Source organism: Meleagris gallopavo, chromosome 6, assembly GCF_000146605.3.
Source record: "Meleagris gallopavo isolate NT-WF06-2002-E0010 breed Aviagen turkey brand Nicholas breeding stock chromosome 6, Turkey_5.1, whole genome shotgun sequence".
NCBI lineage: Eukaryota > Metazoa > Chordata > Aves > Galliformes > Phasianidae > Meleagris > Meleagris gallopavo.
This window is the reverse complement of record NC_015016.2, coordinates 29,699,856-29,719,341: the sequence shown is the minus strand read 5'-3', so window position 1 is coordinate 29,719,341 and position 19,486 is coordinate 29,699,856. Positions and strand designations below refer to the sequence as shown.

The following is a 19,486-nucleotide window of genomic DNA, read 5'->3' as shown; positions in this document are numbered from 1 at the left end:
TTCTTTTCTGCCTGAGACACACAACAGCTCTGTCTCTTGAGGCTGAGACACATTGCTCTAACTAAAGTCACTGTGGTTGTAGTAGATACATTGGGTTGAAATGGAATGTTCAATAATGCATAGGAGGTTAGGCTAGAAAATTTAAGGGTTTATCCTGTATTAAGTCAAAGTTGAAAGCATATATTTTTGTTTGCGCTGTAGTCCAGCACCAGATACATCTTACTTTTATTGTTCTGAATAGTGTGAAAATGATGAACCCATGCCTGGAATTGCATGGGGATTGTGTTTGATGCTGAGTTACGTTCTAAAAAGCTGACATGACTTTTCAAATATAACTGTAATGTTCTTCTCATATTTGTACTCCTTTTCTTAAGAAAGCTTATACTACTTCTCTGAAGCTTCTGTGTTCTGCTTTCTGTTTTTAAAGAAAAACATGAACTACAACCAAATGACTTGGCCATCTCAAAATCTTATGAGTCATCCAGTCGTATGTTTGTCTACCGAAGAGACCTGACTGATTCTTTGGTAAGGATATGTATTTTGTATTCCCCTTTTTGATACGTCTGATTCCAGATCAAGGGCTTAGTGTTCCTTTAAGAGCGTTTTTTCAATATGTAATTTATTTTTTAGTTCCTCAGTGGAGCTTACTGAGCTGTTCTATACCTGGAAAAAAAAAATCTTGCATTAACAGCAGTTATTTGACTGAGCAGTAATGGAATTTGTTCATCAATTTCAAATAGACCAAAGCTTCTGTAGAGCTTAAATCTTTCAATCTACGTCAGCCCAGAAAAGCTGGCTTGTGCTTGTACAGGACTGACTGGGATGAGGATTACTTCAGAGCTCACATAGCTTTTTTTTATTTTTTTATTTATTTTTTTGCCTCATATGCCTGTACAATACTTAAAATGGCTGGTACAGAATTGTAGGAAGTGATAAACTCTACATGACATATGAACACAGAATTACTACATGTAGATGTATATATATAGAGTGAGTTTTATGAAAATTACTGAGCATCAGCGCGGGTATGGTGTTGTGGTATCCATATGGTTATATTGCTGCTGCTGTCACCTCCCCTTCCTTCTGTCTCTCTGGTGCCAGAGAGGGGAGTGGGTTGGAGGGCTGCAGTTCTCTCATTCCTGCTCTCCTCCAAAACTGAGATTGCAAAATCTCTCTCCCTGCTGATTTCCTGAAACCTCGGTGAGGCAGGAACTCCAATAATTAGTCTTTTCTGCTAATTATTCATGCACTTTGAGGAAAGTGTGGGGACAGTATTGCAGCTGACTTTCACGTGTTGTCAGCACTAGCATTTGTGCATTCACCCTAGCTATGAGAAATGTCTATTTACATTTTGTGGGATCAACGTGCCCTGAAGAGCTGACATGCTGATATCATTGTAATCCGTCATCCCCATTATCTCCAGCATTTTAGCTTCCTCTAAAAATGCCAACATTAAGGAAAGGTTTGCAGTGTGGTCAGGTGACAACCAATCTAGTTTCATTAGTTGCATAATAAAAATGGCAAAGCTTGCTGTAACTGTCAAAAATAAAGCGCCAAAGTAATGGCTTAACTGATAAGAATAATCTTTCATCTTGACAGATGGTTCATGTGCCAAAATTCAGACTGATGAGGTAAAAAACCCAAGAGAAATACAAACCTTTGAAAATCAGAGCTAATAATGGCTATGTCAAATGACCCTTAATACCAGCAGTGCCTGTGAACTCCCCAGTAATAACCTAAGTGACGTTTATGAATCAGAATGCACAGTGTTTGTTGGCAACTGCATTTAGAATAAATTAATCATAAAACAGGTGGATTTATGTTTTTTGTAAGCATGTGTTGACTGGTGGCAAGTTTTGTGAATTTGTTCTAAATTTGGTATGTTTGCAGAGATTTCCTGATATCTTAATTCAAAATCTACTTTCTGATAATTTCAGAGATCATATTTTCATTATGTTCATTACCTGTTTGGTCATTTTTTTTAAACTCAAAGTTTAGAGAGAGAGGGAGAAGTCCTAATCCAATAGACCATAATCGATCCTATTGACCCATTTCTTATTTCAAGCTATTTATTAAATATGCTATCACTCACCAATTTTAATTAATGTGGGGAAAAAAAAGCCCTCAGTGCACTTAGAGAACATTACTTACTCAGCTTTGTTTTGTACCTTGGTCTAGAATCTGTTTCATTGTTAGCCTTTTGGCACTTGCTCAGGATTTTTTGTTCTTGTCTATTAATTTAGAGCCCATTTGCTGAAAATGAAGAATTGCAGCAACGGTCTGTGAGAATTTTGGGAATTAACACCTGGGATCTTGCCTTAGAACTAACCAACTTCGATTGGAGCCTCTTCAATGCAATTCATGAGGTGAGCAACATCATGTTCACTTCCAAATATATTACTATCGTAAAATATTATGTTGCTATGGGGTTCCGAAGTTGCACTAGTGTTTTGGAGCATCAGCATTCCTTGGATCGTAGTTTATCATCGTGACAGTGTAATTTCTCTATAGTGAGTTAATTGAAAGAGCTGTGCAGTAATCCTTGGTACTGAAAAAGTTTGCCAAAGGTTTGTAGCTTCCCTATGGCGATGCATCTCATGTCCTCTGTATATCTCATGGGTTTTACTGAGATTTACCTGAAGAAAATAAAAGCTCATGGTTATTCTTAAAAATTGCCTGTATTCACGTGTTGTCTATGCAAGTTGTACTTTGCATTCAACATTATTCCAGTAAATATGGAACTCCACAAATAGGTATCCTTGATATGGCTTTAATCGCAACAGCATACACTATTTCAGAAACTTCAGATGTTCATAATACTGCTCTGGTTTGGCTTCAATGGGATAAGAAAATATCAGACAGGATTTAGAAAGGGCATAATTGCCCACTTCTGTGTCCATTGGATTATTTCAACAACTTTGATAGGTTCTGGTGTGAGCTGCTAAGTAAAACACACAGCTCACACTGCAAAATGTCACTTGAAAATATCACTTACTGAAAAGTGTGATGGCTTTTTGAGAAAACAACATGGAAATTCTCTTACCTCTCATCAGATTTTCTTGATCTTTCATTTCATGTTCTTTTATTCAGGTTAGACGCAAAAACTAGAGCTTTTTGCACAGAAGGCAAGAGCAGCTCTTCTGTTCATGAAAACTCAGTCATTTTTAGAAAGAAATTGGAATGGAAAGCTTTCAGATTCTGCAGTGCTCTGATATTTTTCACACTTGAGTAGGAGTGATGAAATACAGAAAGAGACAGATTGGTGTAACCACATGTGGAACTGCAAGAAATCTCACAAGGAATCTTGCAGGACTTTCAGGACTTCTCAGACTTTCACCTCTAGACTTTGCGAAACCAGATTTGAAACCTGAATCATTTGTGATTGGCCCGTGAACAATAAAAAATAGCCATTTGTTACTAAATCTTGTTTCAAAACCAGCATTTTAAATAATTTATACCTCGCTTATATTTAAACTGTATTTCTCTGTTGTCCATGTCTTCCAGCAAGAGCTGATATACTTCACGTTCAGCAGACAGGGCAGTGCTGAAAACACTGAGAATCTCAGTCTTCTACTTCAAAGATGCAACGAGGTCCAGCTTTGGGTTGCCACCGAGATACTTCTCTGCAGCCAGCTCTGCAAACGTGTACAGCTAGTCAAAAAGTTCATCAAGATTGCTGCCCAGTAGGTTTCTAAAATTGCAATACAAATCCTTGAATATGTGTGCCTTACATAAATGTTTATTGGGAAAGAAGAGTTAGGTGCAAGAGCAAAGACAAAAAGCAGTTTACTGTGTAGTAAACATACGTAAGTAAAAATAGCCATAAACAATAACAGCACACACTTGCTGAAACTAAATGTGGTGGAATATATGATGTACAACTCTTTGTCAGCAGTTTACTTAATGTATTTGCAGTATCAAATGGAAAATCCCTAATGCTGCAGAAATACCTCCTTCCATAGTAGGGATAGTTCTTTTCTTTGCAGAAATAACCTGAGAAACTCCAATATAAAGCTATTTGAGTAGCAGCACTGTTATTTGCCAGAGACTATAAGAAAAATAGAACATTCTGTTTTAAACCTGAGAGGTCTAACTAGAAGGAAAATGGTTGCAGTAATCTGTTGCCCCATACAATCTTGTCTGGAGTACTCTTTAATTTATTGGAGCAGGACGGTTCCTCACTAATGAGATTTGACCGTCTGTTCTTGCACTAATAGTAAGTAGTACTGGCATTTATTTTGTGCCTTGGAACAGCATACATACATATACTATACACAGAGAGCTTTTTTCTCTGAAATCGCTCTTATTTTGGTAACCAAGGGAATGGAGCAGTTTAAATATGTGCAACCATTCTCCTTGCCTCTTTCTCCTCTTGTTGGTCTTTTGCAATATTTGAATATGCATATTCATGGAAAATGTATAATTTGTTCCCCTCACCGACTGGATTGATTTAATTTGCAAGGCAGTTACAACAAAAGCCTGTTGTCTGCTGAAGCAGTGCCTTTGGCAAAATTAATTCTCCTAATCTAATCTTGTGTAACTCATAAATGTGATCTGATTTAGTTTGCAAGTTCTATGGTACATGGTAATATGTTCATTTTCTGCCTTATCAATGGCCATGTTTGGTCCAATTAAATCAAAAGTGAATGGTTCTGTCCCACATGAATGTAGATATATTTGTCTCCAGACTAGAATGTTGCTCTGTCTCAATTAATTCCATGTCTGTGAAGTGAATAGTCTAAGTTGTGGAAACTAAATACAGTTGTCAGTAAATGATAGACAGGCTCTCCCAGTGCACTGGAGAAGCACCCATCACCCAGCATGTAGATTTTGACATAACAGATATGCAGAGAGAACAAAGTGTTGTTTGCTCGAGGTCTTTTTTTTTTTAATTCTGAAAAGCATGTTTCCAAGTGAAAATATGATTGTATCTCATAAATTCTGGAAGAGTTGAAGGGGAAACGGTTAAGGTGCAGGGATAGTGTTCCAAGCAGAGGCATGATCCAAGCAGCCCTGCTGTTTTGATGAAGGGAGAGAGGCAGGGAGCTCTGAACTGCTCTGGCTGCTTCGTGCTCCCTCAGAATCAGCAAGGAGTCTCTCTCTGATTTCCACTTTGTCAGCAAAATAACAGAACTAAGATCTTATAGTGTGCATGTGTGTGTGTGTGTGTGTGCTTCATTGTTGAGGGAACTGCACCTGCAGAAGATGGGCTTTTACACAAGTATGTCAGTACTTAAGGAAAGTCAGTTACTGACACACAGATGTCTATTCTTCTGTTGATGAGTTAGTCTAAAATAGAAAACAAGTGATTTGAGAGAGAAAATGAGTTAGCATGTTGCTAGAAATGAGCATCTAGAGGAGTCAGAGAAGCAAGTCAGCATGGTGTTAGAACAAATGGATTGTAACAGATGCCTTTGTGCTGCTCAAAGGGTGGCTGACTGAAATACTTACCTTCTCTCTGCAGTTGCTTGAGAGAATTGGGTCCTCCGATAGCAGTTTATCCAGGTTATGTTGGATTCCTTTCTTGTTTCACAGAGGATTACCTCTGAGAGCTGCCTGACTTTAATGATAAAAGAACTCGAACAACAGAGTCAGGATTAACTTCAAGATAACTGAAATTAAATGAGAGGCACCATCTAAAAATGGTATGCAGTGATGAGTGTGAGCTTTATGCAAACTTGTAACAAGTGCCGGGGAGTTTCCAGTTTAAAGGATGGGCATGTACTTTTCCCTGATGGTTAATCCCATTGAAGACAGTGGATTCACTCATACTTAAAATCATGTTAGGATTCTGTCTTTCTCATACTCACAAAAATATACATCTGTTTTTGTAATCTTCAAGAATCTGTAGAAATGGAATCTTCTTTGGGCTCTTTATTTCAGGATATATATAAAGAGACAAGAGCTCTTTATTTCAGGATTTCATATTTTCTAATTGATTAGAAATAAGGAGGGACTGACTGTATGTAGAGAAATGTCAAAGAATAGAGGTATCAAGTGAATTCTGTAGAGACCAGTACTAGAACTAGTGCAAACTACAACTAATTTATAGGGATATGTAAAAAGAACATTAATCAGATTTTCAGACAATAAAAATGATGAGGGATTGCAAATGCATTGGAGGATAAAAAAAAAAAGAGTGATCTAAAGAGTCTAGTGGCATGTGCAAACAACAGCGGAATAAGATTTAATTTAGATAGATGCAAAGTAATTCAGCTAGGGAATTCTAATACCGAGCTGAAGAAATAAATGCATGATTGTAAAGAACAGTACTATGACAAAGGTCTTTGGGTGATAATAGATGACAAATTAAAGACAAGGACAAAGTGTGATGCTGTTCCAAGTAGATATATTTTATGTTTATTTTATACTTGCAGAGGAGAAAGATGTAAGAACTTAAGAGGGAAAGCAGTAATTGTGCTCCTCCTTCCTTCCCCACTGTCTCATTACCTCTCCTTGGTAAGAAGGAGAGAGGGAAGAGAAGTTAAAATGAAATACAAAGAATTCAATGAAAGATAATAGCAATATGAAGAAATAGATTGCAATCCATGGCCACAAGGAGAAATTGAAGGAACCAGTGATGTACAATTTTCAGAAAAAAATGAAAAAGGAGATGAAAATATTTATAATACAAGAGAATAGAGGTCAAGGATTTATTCTGTGTGGTAAAGGACAGCAGAGAGTAACTTGAACATTGAAAAGGGAAAATTACTTCCGACAGCAAAGGAAGAAAAATAACCTGCCAACAACAGGGTTGATGAAACATGGAACACTTGCTAAAAAACTTCTTTGAGACCACATCACCTAGACTGCAGGTGGCCATGGTAGGACGTTTAATGAGTTCATTACGTGGAAGATGATTGTATGTTAGTGCTGAGAGCTGAAATTGGACTCAGTAACCTAGGATACTTGTGCTTTCCATTTATCTCTTATTCCGAGGACAAAAAATCAGGATATAACATTCATATTTTTATTCCACAGCTGTAAAGCCCAAAGAAATCTGAATTCATTTTTTGCCATTGTTATGGGTCTCAACACTGCATCTGTCAGCCGGCTGTCTCAGACCTGGGAGGTAAGACACATCTTTTAGATTCTGTCAAAACCAATTCTCATATATGTTGTCTACTGGTTGTCTACCTTTTCTTCCTAATTATTTGTTTTTCATGCTGAAATCAAACGGAGAACAAATGTCAGTAGAGAAACTTTACTGTGACCCGAAGCCTTAGATACGTACCAATTCAAATAAATGTGTCCTTCCAGGGCTTTTGAATAAGAGCAAAGCAAGGAGTTCTCAGCCTTTTAGAAAAAGTCAGGTAAATTATCCTAGCATTGTAAATATATGTCAAAACAGAACATCTTATAAGGTTGGTTCTAAACAAGGCATTTCATTTATAAAATGAAAAACAAAATTTTTTAACTTCTCCTTGATTAAGTCCCTCACAGTTGCCATGAATTAACATACTAGAGAACAGAGATTGACTGTTAAAGAAGCTATCAGTTGCCAGTCAGTCAGAGCATGAGATGTTTAGAGGAGGATTCCACTGAGACTTGTGTTTATATTGTCCCTTGTTTGCTTGTTGTTCCATCTCAGTAGATTACCGAGTAGTAGTTATCTGCAAGTTTACTGTATTTGCTGGTGAACCTAAAACTGAGGAAGGAGTAATTTGATGTTATATGGGGAGAAGCATCATCCTTTGCCACTGCCCTAGCACCACAAGCAGGCAGTATTCAACAAATGTGAACCTGTAACACAAAGTGACGAAGAATGGCTGTGATCTTTGGAGATGCTTTTGAGTACCAGCAGCTGAAACCCAGTGGCCATTGGAGGGTTACAAATCTATCTAGCACATGAAATCATGCATATGTAAATGGCACTGCATATGCCAGTGACTTTGGCATGCAGAGAAATGAGGACAATGACTTACTTTGGAGTTGAGTTTGCAGGGACTCAGTCGAGGCTACCTTTAAATAACAGATAAAGCAAACAGTATAGAGAAAAAATACATACGTTATGGAATCCCCCTGTGTCTTTTGATTCTAAAACACCTTGCCCCACTCATTCCTTTTATGTGGACTGTAGTAGAACACTGGAAGAAACTAAGTATTGTTGGCAACAGTGTGTGATTCTCTTGCCCATACAACAGGGAACTCTCCTGCATGGTGAGACCCCTCTGAGGATCATGTGCCTCTGGCAAACTTCTCTAGGAGGAACAAACTGTGTTGCTTGTCTGAACAAGGAGTGTCTCTGCACATGTATCGCTGTAAATATGTCAAGTTCCTGTGTGTAAAATATTTATGAAGTCATAGGCATTTTTAAAAAAAAACTTCTCTGCAAATTTCAAAAGCAGAAGGTTATTTGCATTAGTAATGTGACTTCTAGAAAGTAGAGCAATGTTTATAAATTAATTATAATTACTTACACATGTAAATGAAGCCACCTAAATTTAAGCAACCATTTACACACTAAATTATGTTGGTTCTGCACTTGAATTCTTAAACAAGCAGTGTACTCCCAAGCATATTCTACATTTTTTTCTACAATATGCAGTATTTTAATGACCCTAACTTTCTCTGATTAAAGATATTAAAAATGTGCAATTGCAATTCCATATCCAGTTATTTTAGCATTTTAATCATATCACACGTCCACTTAATCTTAATTGTTCTGAATTTCTCTCCTCCGATAGTATCACTGTGGCTGTCAGGCTCCAAGTACACGAGTGAGACAGGATTTGTAGTAAGGGGGGATATAACTTCTACTGAACTATCCAGTACAGCTGGAAAAAAAACGACAAATTCCCACAAACCCAGCAGCAAAATTCATATTAAGGAAAAATTGTTTTGACTATAATGATGCAAATCCATTAAAGCATCTTAGAGATACAGGCAGCAGATGCTTATGGAATAGAGTAGGCGTTAGCATACAAAGGATGAAGGAAGAAGCTATTTTGTGCTTAGGTTCTCATGGAATCCTTCCCTGTCAGATTAGAATGAGATATCAGAGATGAGGTACTCATTTTTTACGAAAGTTCTCTGACACCAGCATGGAAAGTAAATAAAAACAGCTGTTAATATGCTGTTTTTGTAAAAGAACCCAAGGTATGGAGGCTGCAGGATGTAGTGCAGCTCTGGTATCTCGCCAGCAGGCACTTCACAGATCAGTTCTGTAGAAAAAAAGTTCAGCATTTTTCTGTCTTTGTTTGTTTTTATTTTTTACCAACTCTACTTATTTTTTTTCTCTGCATTCCCCACTTCAGAAAATTCCCGGAAAGTTCAAGAAACTTTTCACAGAACTGGAAAGCTTGACAGTAAGTACAGCATTGGCAGCAAAACAGAGTTGCTCGTCTTTACCTACCACCCTTCTTTCTAATTTATGTCGAGCCTGCCTGTCACTGGAGCTAGAACCTGGTTGTGTCAGATCAGAGATTTGCTGTAGACCATGCAGCCCTCCAAAGCTCAGAGGTGGTCTTGAAAAAGCAAAAAAGAAACAGGCTGTGCTCCTGACAGCTGGAGGAAGGGCAGAGTGAGGCAAATGTGTCGCCCGTTCACCAGTATCATCAGTTTGAAAACTGTTCTATTGCTCTGCTGGTTAATCATCTTCTATCCAAGGAAATGTGCTGCAGATCTCAGACAAGGAGGACAGCTGATGTTTAAAAAAAATAAAAATAAAAATAAAATAAAAAGTAAGAAGCTAAGGGTCTTTGTCTCCATTATCAAAGCTGAGTAAACAAGTGTTTCCTCTGGCTGTCAGTGAGCTGGGTGCCTGGTGAGATCGCTGCCTAGTGCAGGGAGCATGAAATCCAGCCTTTAACCATTGTTATGCTGCTGCACTATGAGTCCTTTATTAATTAATATATTTTCAAGATTGTCTGTGAGCTGGTGTACAAAACTACTTGCTTAGAGAGGAAATTGAGATGGGTTTTTGAATTGCACAATGCCACTGAATCATGTTCTCTTATTTTCTTTGAAAATGTCCAGTATGTTTCACTGATCTGAGAATAGGTGTTTCTGTTTGGTTTTTGTTTTGCTTTTATGAGGGAGGATGAGTGGGGGTGTGGGTATTGTTTGCAAGGGGAAATTTATCAGCAATATGCTCTAGGGGTACGTTTTGTGCTAGAAAGTAAGCTGAAGGAATTTCGCTAATAGAAAATCATGGGGAAATTACAGAGTTGTTGAGGTGTATCAGTTCTGCAGCTTACTCCAGTTTTAGAACTGCTTCATCTAGAGGAACATAATTACTTTTGTTCTTCTCATTGTTTACATTTCCTCTTCAGTTTAGTAAGCCACTCAGTTTGAAAACCTTTATCTACCTCATTTCCTGAAGGAGCCTTCTTATATCTAAGTTGTGTTCGGATCATAAGCCGATAATGGATTTAGAATTGCTCTTTTTATAGCCTATTGATTTTTCTCTCTATTACCCAAATGGTATTGTAGGACCCTTCGCTGAATCATAAAGCTTACAGAGATGCATTCAAGAAAATGAAATCTCCGAAGATTCCCTTCATGCCCTTACTTCTGAAAGGTAATGTTAAAGCTTGTCTGCTCTTCTTTGTCATGTGAGTGCACGTGCAAAAATTTGTGGAGGTTAGTTAAAATACTCATAAGGAGATTATTCTTTCACATGGAATTTAGGTAAATATGTGGCAGATACAATGAAATCTACAAGAAAACGTTTCGTCTAGATAATAATAAACAAAGCTGCTTTTCAAGTCAGGAGGAAAGTGTGAATTTTCACAGCTTTTTCCTGGGCAGAGCCATGCCCCATTGCCTCACCAGGGTAGAGCAAGCTGATGTTACTCATTCTGTAAAGCTGAGTGAATGGGATGTGCCCATCTGTCCTCCTGCAGGCTGAAAGGCGTGACAGAGCTACTTGCTAGCGCAGTGACTTGGGCAGCGAGCTCAGTAGCAAGTATCTTGGTTATTCCATTATCTTAGTGTCATTAATTATTAATGACACTGTCTAGAACGTGACAAATTCATTTGATTATTCCTGTGTTCCGGAAGAGTTCTCGTTAGGCTGTTTGTGCTAGCCTGCTACTGCTGCAAGTTTAACATGTTTGGAGACAGTTTTCCAAATAAGCCGGTGACAGTTTGGTAGCCACAAGACGCTTCTCCTCTTGGCAGGCTTCAAAGGCATTTGCATTAATTCAGCTGGATATAATTATCGAGGCTTCAAAGGAAGGGAAACCTGAACAAGTAACTTGTAACAATGATGTTTGCACTGCTCTGCTGTGAGGGATGTAAAAGCGTGCACCTGAGAAGCATTCATGCAATGCAGTCTCATGCCTCTGAAGTGTGCTGGGTAGCAGAGACATTGCAAAATAACACAGCAAGCTTCTTCAGTATGGTGATCCAGAAGAAATGTTGCCAAGGCTGGCAATTCCCAATGTGTTGCACAGTACATATGATGCAGGAGGAAATTCTCTACTCAGAGGGTGGTGAGGCACTGGCATAAGCTGCCCAGAGAAGCTGTGGATGCCCCATCCCTGGAGGTGTTCAGGGCCAGGTTGGGTGCGGTCCTGGGCTGAGCTGGTGGGTGGCAGCCCTGCCCATGGCTGGGAGTTGGAGGTAGATGATCCTTAAGGTCCCTTCCAACCCAAGCTGTTCTATGACTTCATTCTACATCAAGAATGTTTATATTAAAATTATTTGCACTTGATATTAGCACAGAAATCATTAATAAATCGACAAATTCCTATATTTTAGCACAAGAGGAACAAAAGTAGTTTCAAGTAAATGAAATAAGAACCTTGCTCTGATTATGAGAAATAACTTCAGAGTGTCCCTTTAAAGTTAATTAAATTTAAATGTGGAGCTCTCTTACAGCGCAGACGCAGCATTAGAAAGTCAGGCAGGTTTTTCAAATATGCAATAAAATGCTGTGTTGTATCCGTACAACGTGGCTCAGATGCAATTTTCTGCTCCATTGAATTTATCTAGACTCTTAGTTGTTGGCCACAAAGCAAATTGCTGTTTCTTCCACCCTCAGAGATATTCACTGTAGTCATAGTTTAAAAGCTGTCTGGAAATTTCTGCTTCCAGTAGAAGTTCTTCATTAGAAGTGACACTTTTTAACTGCACTGATACAGAGACAAGTAGTGCCTGCCTGCCAGAAGGGTCTCGAAGCCTTGTCCTTTCTCTGTCCCTTTTCCTGGGTGCTCAAAGATGGAGAAGGTGCAGTTGGTCCTGTGCCCTCCTTCCCCCTGATGCTCAGAGTGCTGCCCAGAAGCAGGAGGTGGTGGAGGCATGCCCAGTGTGTCCCCATGCTCACCCCACTTGCTCCGGAGTGCCGGAGTGCCAGAGCAGATCCCAGCTTTTCAACACCCCTCAGGCAGAGCTCTGCCTAATGAGTCCCAGCACTGGGTTTCCAGGCTAGTATTAAGCCATTAACATTTCCATTCTAAGCAATTACAAAATCCCCCTCAGGCACAGAGCTAATCTTTAAAACAAAAGGAAATAAATCAGGCTGGCTGTTTTGAGGTAGGATGAGAGAGATGATAAAGCAGCCCTCAGTGTCAGCTGCAAGTTCCGAGATCTAAAATCCCCCAAATCTAGGGAACCAAGTAGATGTGAGAGAGAGCCCAGAGATATCCTGAGATGTGCAGTTACACAGCTTCCTGGGGGCTGGCACCTCAGCAGGGAGAGCTGTGGCTTTTACCAAGGAATGGTGTCAATGCCATCTTGTTAGATCAGTGCTCTCTCATCCCAGTCCTCACAGGCATGCATGCATCCATGCTGTGCATGGCCGAAGTGGGAGATGAGGGGTATGGTGGTGGTGCTGCTTTGTGTCATCCAGAGGATGCATTGCCAAAGTCTGCCTGTGAACTCAGTATCTCATGTTCCTGACAGGTCTTGCTTTGTGTCTTAGCATGCATTAGAAAAATAGAGAAAATGACCTCCAGTTCCAGTTTTAATCATAATCTTTTGCCTGATTTTTTTTATTATTTTTCCCCTTCCGCTCATTACAGTGTGTTCAGTTCCCTTCCTGGAGTTAAATATAGACCTTTGCTGTTTCCTCTCACTGACCTTTTTTTTGTCTTTGCAAATCCTCCCCAACAACGCTGTGTAAGGCTGTTTTGATTCCCTGAGGTTTCCCAGAACATAACGCTTACCTCACGCAAGGCTTTGAACTCCAGTTTGGTGGCTCTGATTTAATCTCACCGCTGTCCTTGGGGGTACTTCAGAGAGTCGCAATGGAGAAGGAGAAAGGGAGTGTCAGAACTGCCCCCAAGCCTTGTGTTGTGCCTCTGTGGAGCTCACAGCTCGGGGGCTCAGTCCCAGCCTGGGCACAGTCCCAGGTTGGATCTATCCTGCAGGCATGTGGAGCAGGTGTGCCAAGCTGGGTATCTCTCTTACACCCAGTCATTCTCTGCACCACACGCACTTCATAGGTAATTCAGGTTTAATAAGAATTCTGGGCTCTGACTTGAAAATCCTCTTGTTTTGATGTCTATGTAGTGCATATCATTATGCTAAGCTTTTTTCACCTTTTGTAAGCTATTTTGATAATCTTTAATGGGATGTTTTCCTATCTTTTTCTTTTACTTGCTGTTTAGAAATATCATTTCTTTGTAGAGAACAACAAAGTCCTGCCAAATAATTATTTTCCCTTAATTTTTTTTTTCAGATGTAACATTCATTCATGAAGGAAATAAAACATTTCTGGATAACCTTGTTAATTTTGAAAAGCTGGTAAGCTTTATTTTATCATTCCTGTTCTTCACAGAAGTTCCTATTCTCCTCTTTCCTTTCCCCTCCTTATCTTATATGACTAAAAAGGCTTTCTTCTGAGTAAACAGAGGTTAACTTTGCTTCAAAGAGCAAACAGGATAAAACAGCTGACAGTTGAACTCTCCCCTGCCCCTTCCTCTGCTCTTCTCACTCATTCCTCTCCACTTCTCTGTAGAATGGTTAAGCCAGAGTTACCCAGAATCAGTGCTGTACAATTGCCTCAATTTATTCTCAGGAGAATCTGTTCCTTTGCACCACCTTGTACTTTTTTTCTCTTCGGTTACATTCTCCAGTTTTCTCTGATTTCTGTTGTCTCAAGGCACTAAAGAGAAGGTATCTCTAGTTTAACCACTCATGATTAAAGTAAAATTTATGATCTATGTTAGATGATGAATAAATGAATGTCTGAAGTGTAACTCAAACTGAATGTACACACCACTATACTAACTCTTGTATAGAATGCCACTTAATATCTTTGGGCTCTTCTATACCATCATGATGTCACCTCTACGCTGGCATGATATTCCCAATGAATTTTTGATTTGTCTAATTTGCACTAAGTCTTTGCTGATAACATTTTTGTAGTGCTCAAAGCCATAGCTTATATATTTGAACTGTGCTGGTACGGAGAAATGTTGGTTTTGTTGGGCTGGTGTATTTGATCAAGAACCAAAATGTTCTTCCTGATTGCTCTGGATGTGCCATGAGACTGTGAGTCCAGATGGCTGTTGCTGGGGAGTTGTTTTTAACTAGTTTCTCCATGTGTTTACACTTGTTTGAGAAGATCGTGCAAACTGGGAGTTATTCATGAACCAGATGTTGAGCTTTTTTTTTCCACATCCCATCATAATGTACATTGCCCTTCAACTTATAAGCAGATGTGGACTTTGACTTTTGAACCTGAGACCCTCTTTTTGTGTTTTCTACTTGATTTCTGCACCTTAAATTGTTGCAGAATTGGAGAACACAGATTTGCATTTAATGAAAGGTTTTCTTGTCCCAAGTCCATTAACTGTTTGACCTTTAAGTGTTTGCATAAAACTCATTAGCATGTTCTTCTTCATTGCCTCTTGGAAGTTCATCCAATTAACATGTAAATTAAACTAGCCCTTGATGCACAGTAATTGTTACTGAAATCCCCCCACTGGCCCATATATTAATTCAGTAAATACGAAAGATCTGATTCTTATTTGAGTCTTAGCCAGATCTTGTTTGTTTGTTGTTTAATCATGTATACATTTAATGTGTGCTGGGCTTGCTTGGTAAGATTTCCTATCCTTGCTGTCACCATTGTATCTCCAGAGGTGGTGGGACCTTTACTAATTGACTTCAGTGAGCCAAGATTTCATTATTTCAATGCAAAAACATAAATGGGCCTTTTAAATGGGGGAGAGTCTGTGTGATGCTGATGGGGTGAGTGTTGCTGACACTGATGCTTCCTCTGAATTGTTAGTCAGATCACACCCTGAGGAACCTGCTGTCTCATGGCTGCCTGTATCCATATGAATGCAAGCAACTGAAGTGAAGGCTTAGAAGACATTACACATTATGGGTGTAATTGTAACTCAGATAGTATATGTATCCTGGTGGTTCACTTGTTAAGTTCTGTGGGCATGAGCTTACTTAACAAGATACATTACACATCTCCATGTATATGCCCATGTTTTTTTTTTTCCAATTTGTAAGAGCTTTGTCCCAAGGAAGTCTTCCTGGGTGTTTTACATTACACTGAGCTCTTTCTGGCCTCTGAGAAAAATTAGGGTTGACATTGGCTCCTGCTTAGTTTGGATCAAGCCACTGAACCTCACCTGCAAATTTACTGTTGCAGAAAAAGAAGAAAAGAATTATTCTACCATAGCAGATTACTGCTTTGGGGAAGAAACTTACTCACTGTCATAAACGCATAGAGTTTCTACTTAGGAATTTCAAAGCAAAGATGGTTTATTATGTCTTCATTTGAGTAGGTATTTTTGAAATATTTCAGATCTGCATTAAACACCTGACCAGAAGGAAGATTTGTTTGTCTGAACCATTGGTTTTCTTTTTCCCAGTAATACCAGTTGGCTTAATAAAATGTATAATCTTTTACTGCAATCCCTGCTTATTTTATATTCTTAGATCATCATGGCCACAGCAATCCTACCGTGACTGAACTTGATTTGACATGACATGATTGCAGTGAAGACAAAGTTAATTCAAAATAGAAAGAAGTGAATTTGCAAAGAGAAGAAAAAGAGATGATCTTTTGTCTCTGGAATGTTATGCAGTAATAGCAAAAGTTGAAGGGATTGCAGTGGTTTATTTAACTCCTTGTTAGTTAAACTCTAGTTTACAATAGATCAATGTTTAGTTTCATACCCTCTTCCTATACTAAATCTGAAGGAATAAATGAAAAGACAGTCTTTTTCCGTTTCATCTCAAGATATTTCCATTGTATTTACTGATACGAAGCTTCAGTTTTTTTCAGTGGGCAGCCATCACCCGTATTTTAACAATGACATGTCTTAGCCACACTCCAGCAAACTCTAATACAGGTCAGTGGCCATTACTGGTTTAGATAATGACATCTTACACAGTACCTTCAGTACTGAGCTGAAGATTTTCTGCAGACCCCAAATATTTGTGCAACTCCCAAGCCTGTTCTTTTCTGCTTTCATCAATTGAAGAAGTACTAATAATCTCAAGGTATATGGTAGGCTGAAAACCCACAAGAAAGGTGTTGTTTATCACACTAATGGTGTGCAACCATTTGTTTAAACAGTCAGGAAATGTTAGTTGAATATGTTGAATTTTTTGTATTACAGTTGCATCCCAGAGAGCTGGTAATGAACAGGCAGTCTAATTAGACTAGTAAAGAAGGGAGATTTGGGATTCTGCTTTAGGAGAGTGTTACACAGATAGATTCTTTGGTGCCAGACCATCACATCCAGAGGCTGTCTTGAGATGGACACCACACTGACCACCTGAAGTGAAACAGCAAAGAATGACAGTTTGTGAGATAATGGGATCTCTTACTTCTAAAAGCCAAATTCAAAGGGTAGCAGCTGGAAAATGTTATAGCAGCAGTATCAGTGGAAGTTGTAGCTCTCCCAGTACTCACACTATTGACAATGAAGTCTAGGACATCACAATGGAACATCACTATAATCAGTGCAGGGGCATCAGCACAATAGCTACCCGTGATTGCAGGGAAGAATGAAGTACAAGAGATAGGGAAAAAAAGCAAAAAAACAAGAACCCACCTTTGATTCACTGATAGCAGGAATATGAAGAAGATTCCAAGAAAGATGTGCTGTTTTTCTTGTGATAAGCTCTCTCCTTTGGAGAGGTCCTGTAAGTGCTCCTCTGTGGGTGGTGAGAGTTGAGCTGTTCTGTGTCATTCTGATCTTAAAGATAATCTGTTGAAGACAACTAATTCATTCCACCTCTGCTTATTTTTGAGGGAGATGTGAGAAGAATACAAGCAGTTCACATGAGCTGTTACATTATTACTGCTAGCTGCAATTTGTTTAAATTAGTTACCAGGTTTGTGAAGAGTTATTGGCTAAATTCTATTTTTTCACTTTTAGGTCACTGAAGCAGTCAAATAAATAAAAAGATCGATGCTTCAGCACATTTATAGGTGACATCTAGTCAAAATTAGCGTACTTCACTGATTTATAGTGAACAATCCCAGTTTTCATAAGTTGAAGACCTGACCCTGAAAGAAACCAATCTTAAATATTTTTATTTCCTCTGCATTGTCTTTGATTTAGCTGGGACTGGATTTTTTCTTTGTCTGGTATGATGCTATTTTTTGGGTCTAGGAGAAAAAGTTGATAACACTTTTGATATTATAGTTGCTGCTAAACAGTGTTGTACAGATAAGGCCATTTGCAGCAAAGGGTCCAAGGACTGGGAGGGAAAGGAATTAGGACAGCTGTTTTAAGCTGGCTGGAGGGATATTCCATACCATAAGACGTTATGCAAAAGGAGTTCTGAAGGGAATGGGAGTTCATCTTGCTCTCTTCTGCTGCTTGGGGGGCTAACTGGGCATTGGTCGAGGGGTGGTGAGCAATTGCTTTTGCATCACTTGCTATATACTTTATATATATACATATATATATAATCATAACTATTATCTTTTCCTTTTCCTTTGGTAAGTAGTTTTATCTCAACTGATGAGTTCTATTTTTTTTTTCTTCTGATTTTCTCCCTCTTCCTATTGGGAAGGGGGGGAGTGAGTGAATGACAGTGTGATGCTGAGCCACCTACTGGGTTAAACCACAGTGTGCATAATCTAAGGAAACATCCAAAACTTATTGTACCTCAGAAGAACAGAAAAATAAACTGTTTTAAAAGAATGCTTCATCAAAGCAAGTAATGTATCATTAGTTATGAGTTGTTAGAACAATAAAAATGGACAGACATTTGTAACTCAGAGGAGAAATATTTGCAGATGTATATTGTGAAGTACCAAAGAGAAATATCCTATGTAGCATCAAGTTCCACTCCTCTACTATTGTTTCAGTGAATATTCAAGGCAGGTCTCTCATCTCCTCCTCCACCGTATTTGTGGCATTACTATATGGCAGTTGCAGTGGTCTTCCAGATCAATAATGATTCTGTTAACAGTGATCCATAGATGGCTTTCATTATTCTACTGCAGGGGAATGTGAGCATCAGTAGCTGCTGAAACCATGTACATTGTCACCACAGTAAACTGGGAGAAGCTGACAGCTAAGAACAAATCTTCCTGATCTTCCTTATTTCTGATATTTGCATTGGAAAGAAGAATCAAAAATCAAGTTTAGGGATTTTTTTTTAATTCCAGCATCAATTGTACGTGAATTCTTGAGGTAGATCTTGAATAACTATGGAAAGCAATCATTAATGCTTTGCTAAGACCTGAAGTCAGATTTTTTTCTAGTGGTATTCTGAATTTACATTCCATTTTTCCAAGGCTTTGTTTTCTCAGAACTTTAAAATCTTTCTTCTGTGGTTGGAAAGCCCAGCAAAATGAAAAGTACATCCTTCTTAGAGCCACAAGGAGAAGACTGGTTCACCATCATTTCTTCTGCAATGCAGCATGCTGTTCCAATTACCTAGGACTGTCTTTTGTTTCATGTTCTGCAGATAGTCAACTTGTGAGTGTAGAAAATACCTAGTGCTTTGCTGTGTTTATACTTTGACCTGTCAAAATGGGACAAAATTCTCTGTTTTGGACAAGAGAGTTACGTATCCCTGTTAGCACCAACCTTTTCCAAATGGTGTACCTGCACTATTTCCTTCTTGGTACATATCTACAGAGATGTCAGAGTACTTCCTTAATCTGGGCTGTAGGCTGTTATTTTTGTGTATTGGTTATCATACAACAGAAAAATGCCTCATACTGGGACCTGACTGTAGTAGGTAGCATGCAGACATACACAGAGGTGTTATCTGTGCCACAAAAGACTTACGGCCTAGTTAGAAAACTTGTGGAGACAGAAGGAGAGATTGTAGACTACTGGAAACCCTGGATAATGAACAAGAAGCATGAGATGGATCAGAAGCATCCAGCCAACCTGCAAGACTTTCTTCCTGTAGGCTTTCAGTTTAATAGAAGTCGCAGGAACAAAAATAAGTAATTGTATGGCTGTTTTTCATTACTGCTTGCCATGGGCTCTGAGGGAGTTGTTCTCATTTAATCTGTGCAATATCAATAAGGACCTGTTCTCCCACTGTCCTCACTTTCTACTTTACTGCAGTTGATTTTTTTTTTTTTTTTTTTTGC

At 38.8% G+C, this 19,486-nt stretch overlaps 1 protein-coding gene across 1 annotated transcript in view; it reads left to right on the top strand.

Moving 5' to 3' along the window:
• The window catches only part of RAPGEF5 (Rap guanine nucleotide exchange factor 5), a 145,398-nt gene that overhangs the window by 119,573 nt on the left and 6,339 nt on the right, over positions 1-19,486 (top strand). Inside the window, exons 17-23 of the mRNA XM_031554045.1 lie at positions 428-525; positions 2,244-2,366; positions 3,505-3,683; positions 6,982-7,072; positions 9,258-9,308; positions 10,435-10,522; positions 13,628-13,692. Of these exons, the coding sequence (XP_031409905.1) occupies positions 428-525; positions 2,244-2,366; positions 3,505-3,683; positions 6,982-7,072; positions 9,258-9,308; positions 10,435-10,522; positions 13,628-13,692 (695 nt within the window). The remainder of the gene's footprint in view (positions 1-427; positions 526-2,243; positions 2,367-3,504; positions 3,684-6,981; positions 7,073-9,257; positions 9,309-10,434; positions 10,523-13,627; positions 13,693-19,486) is intronic.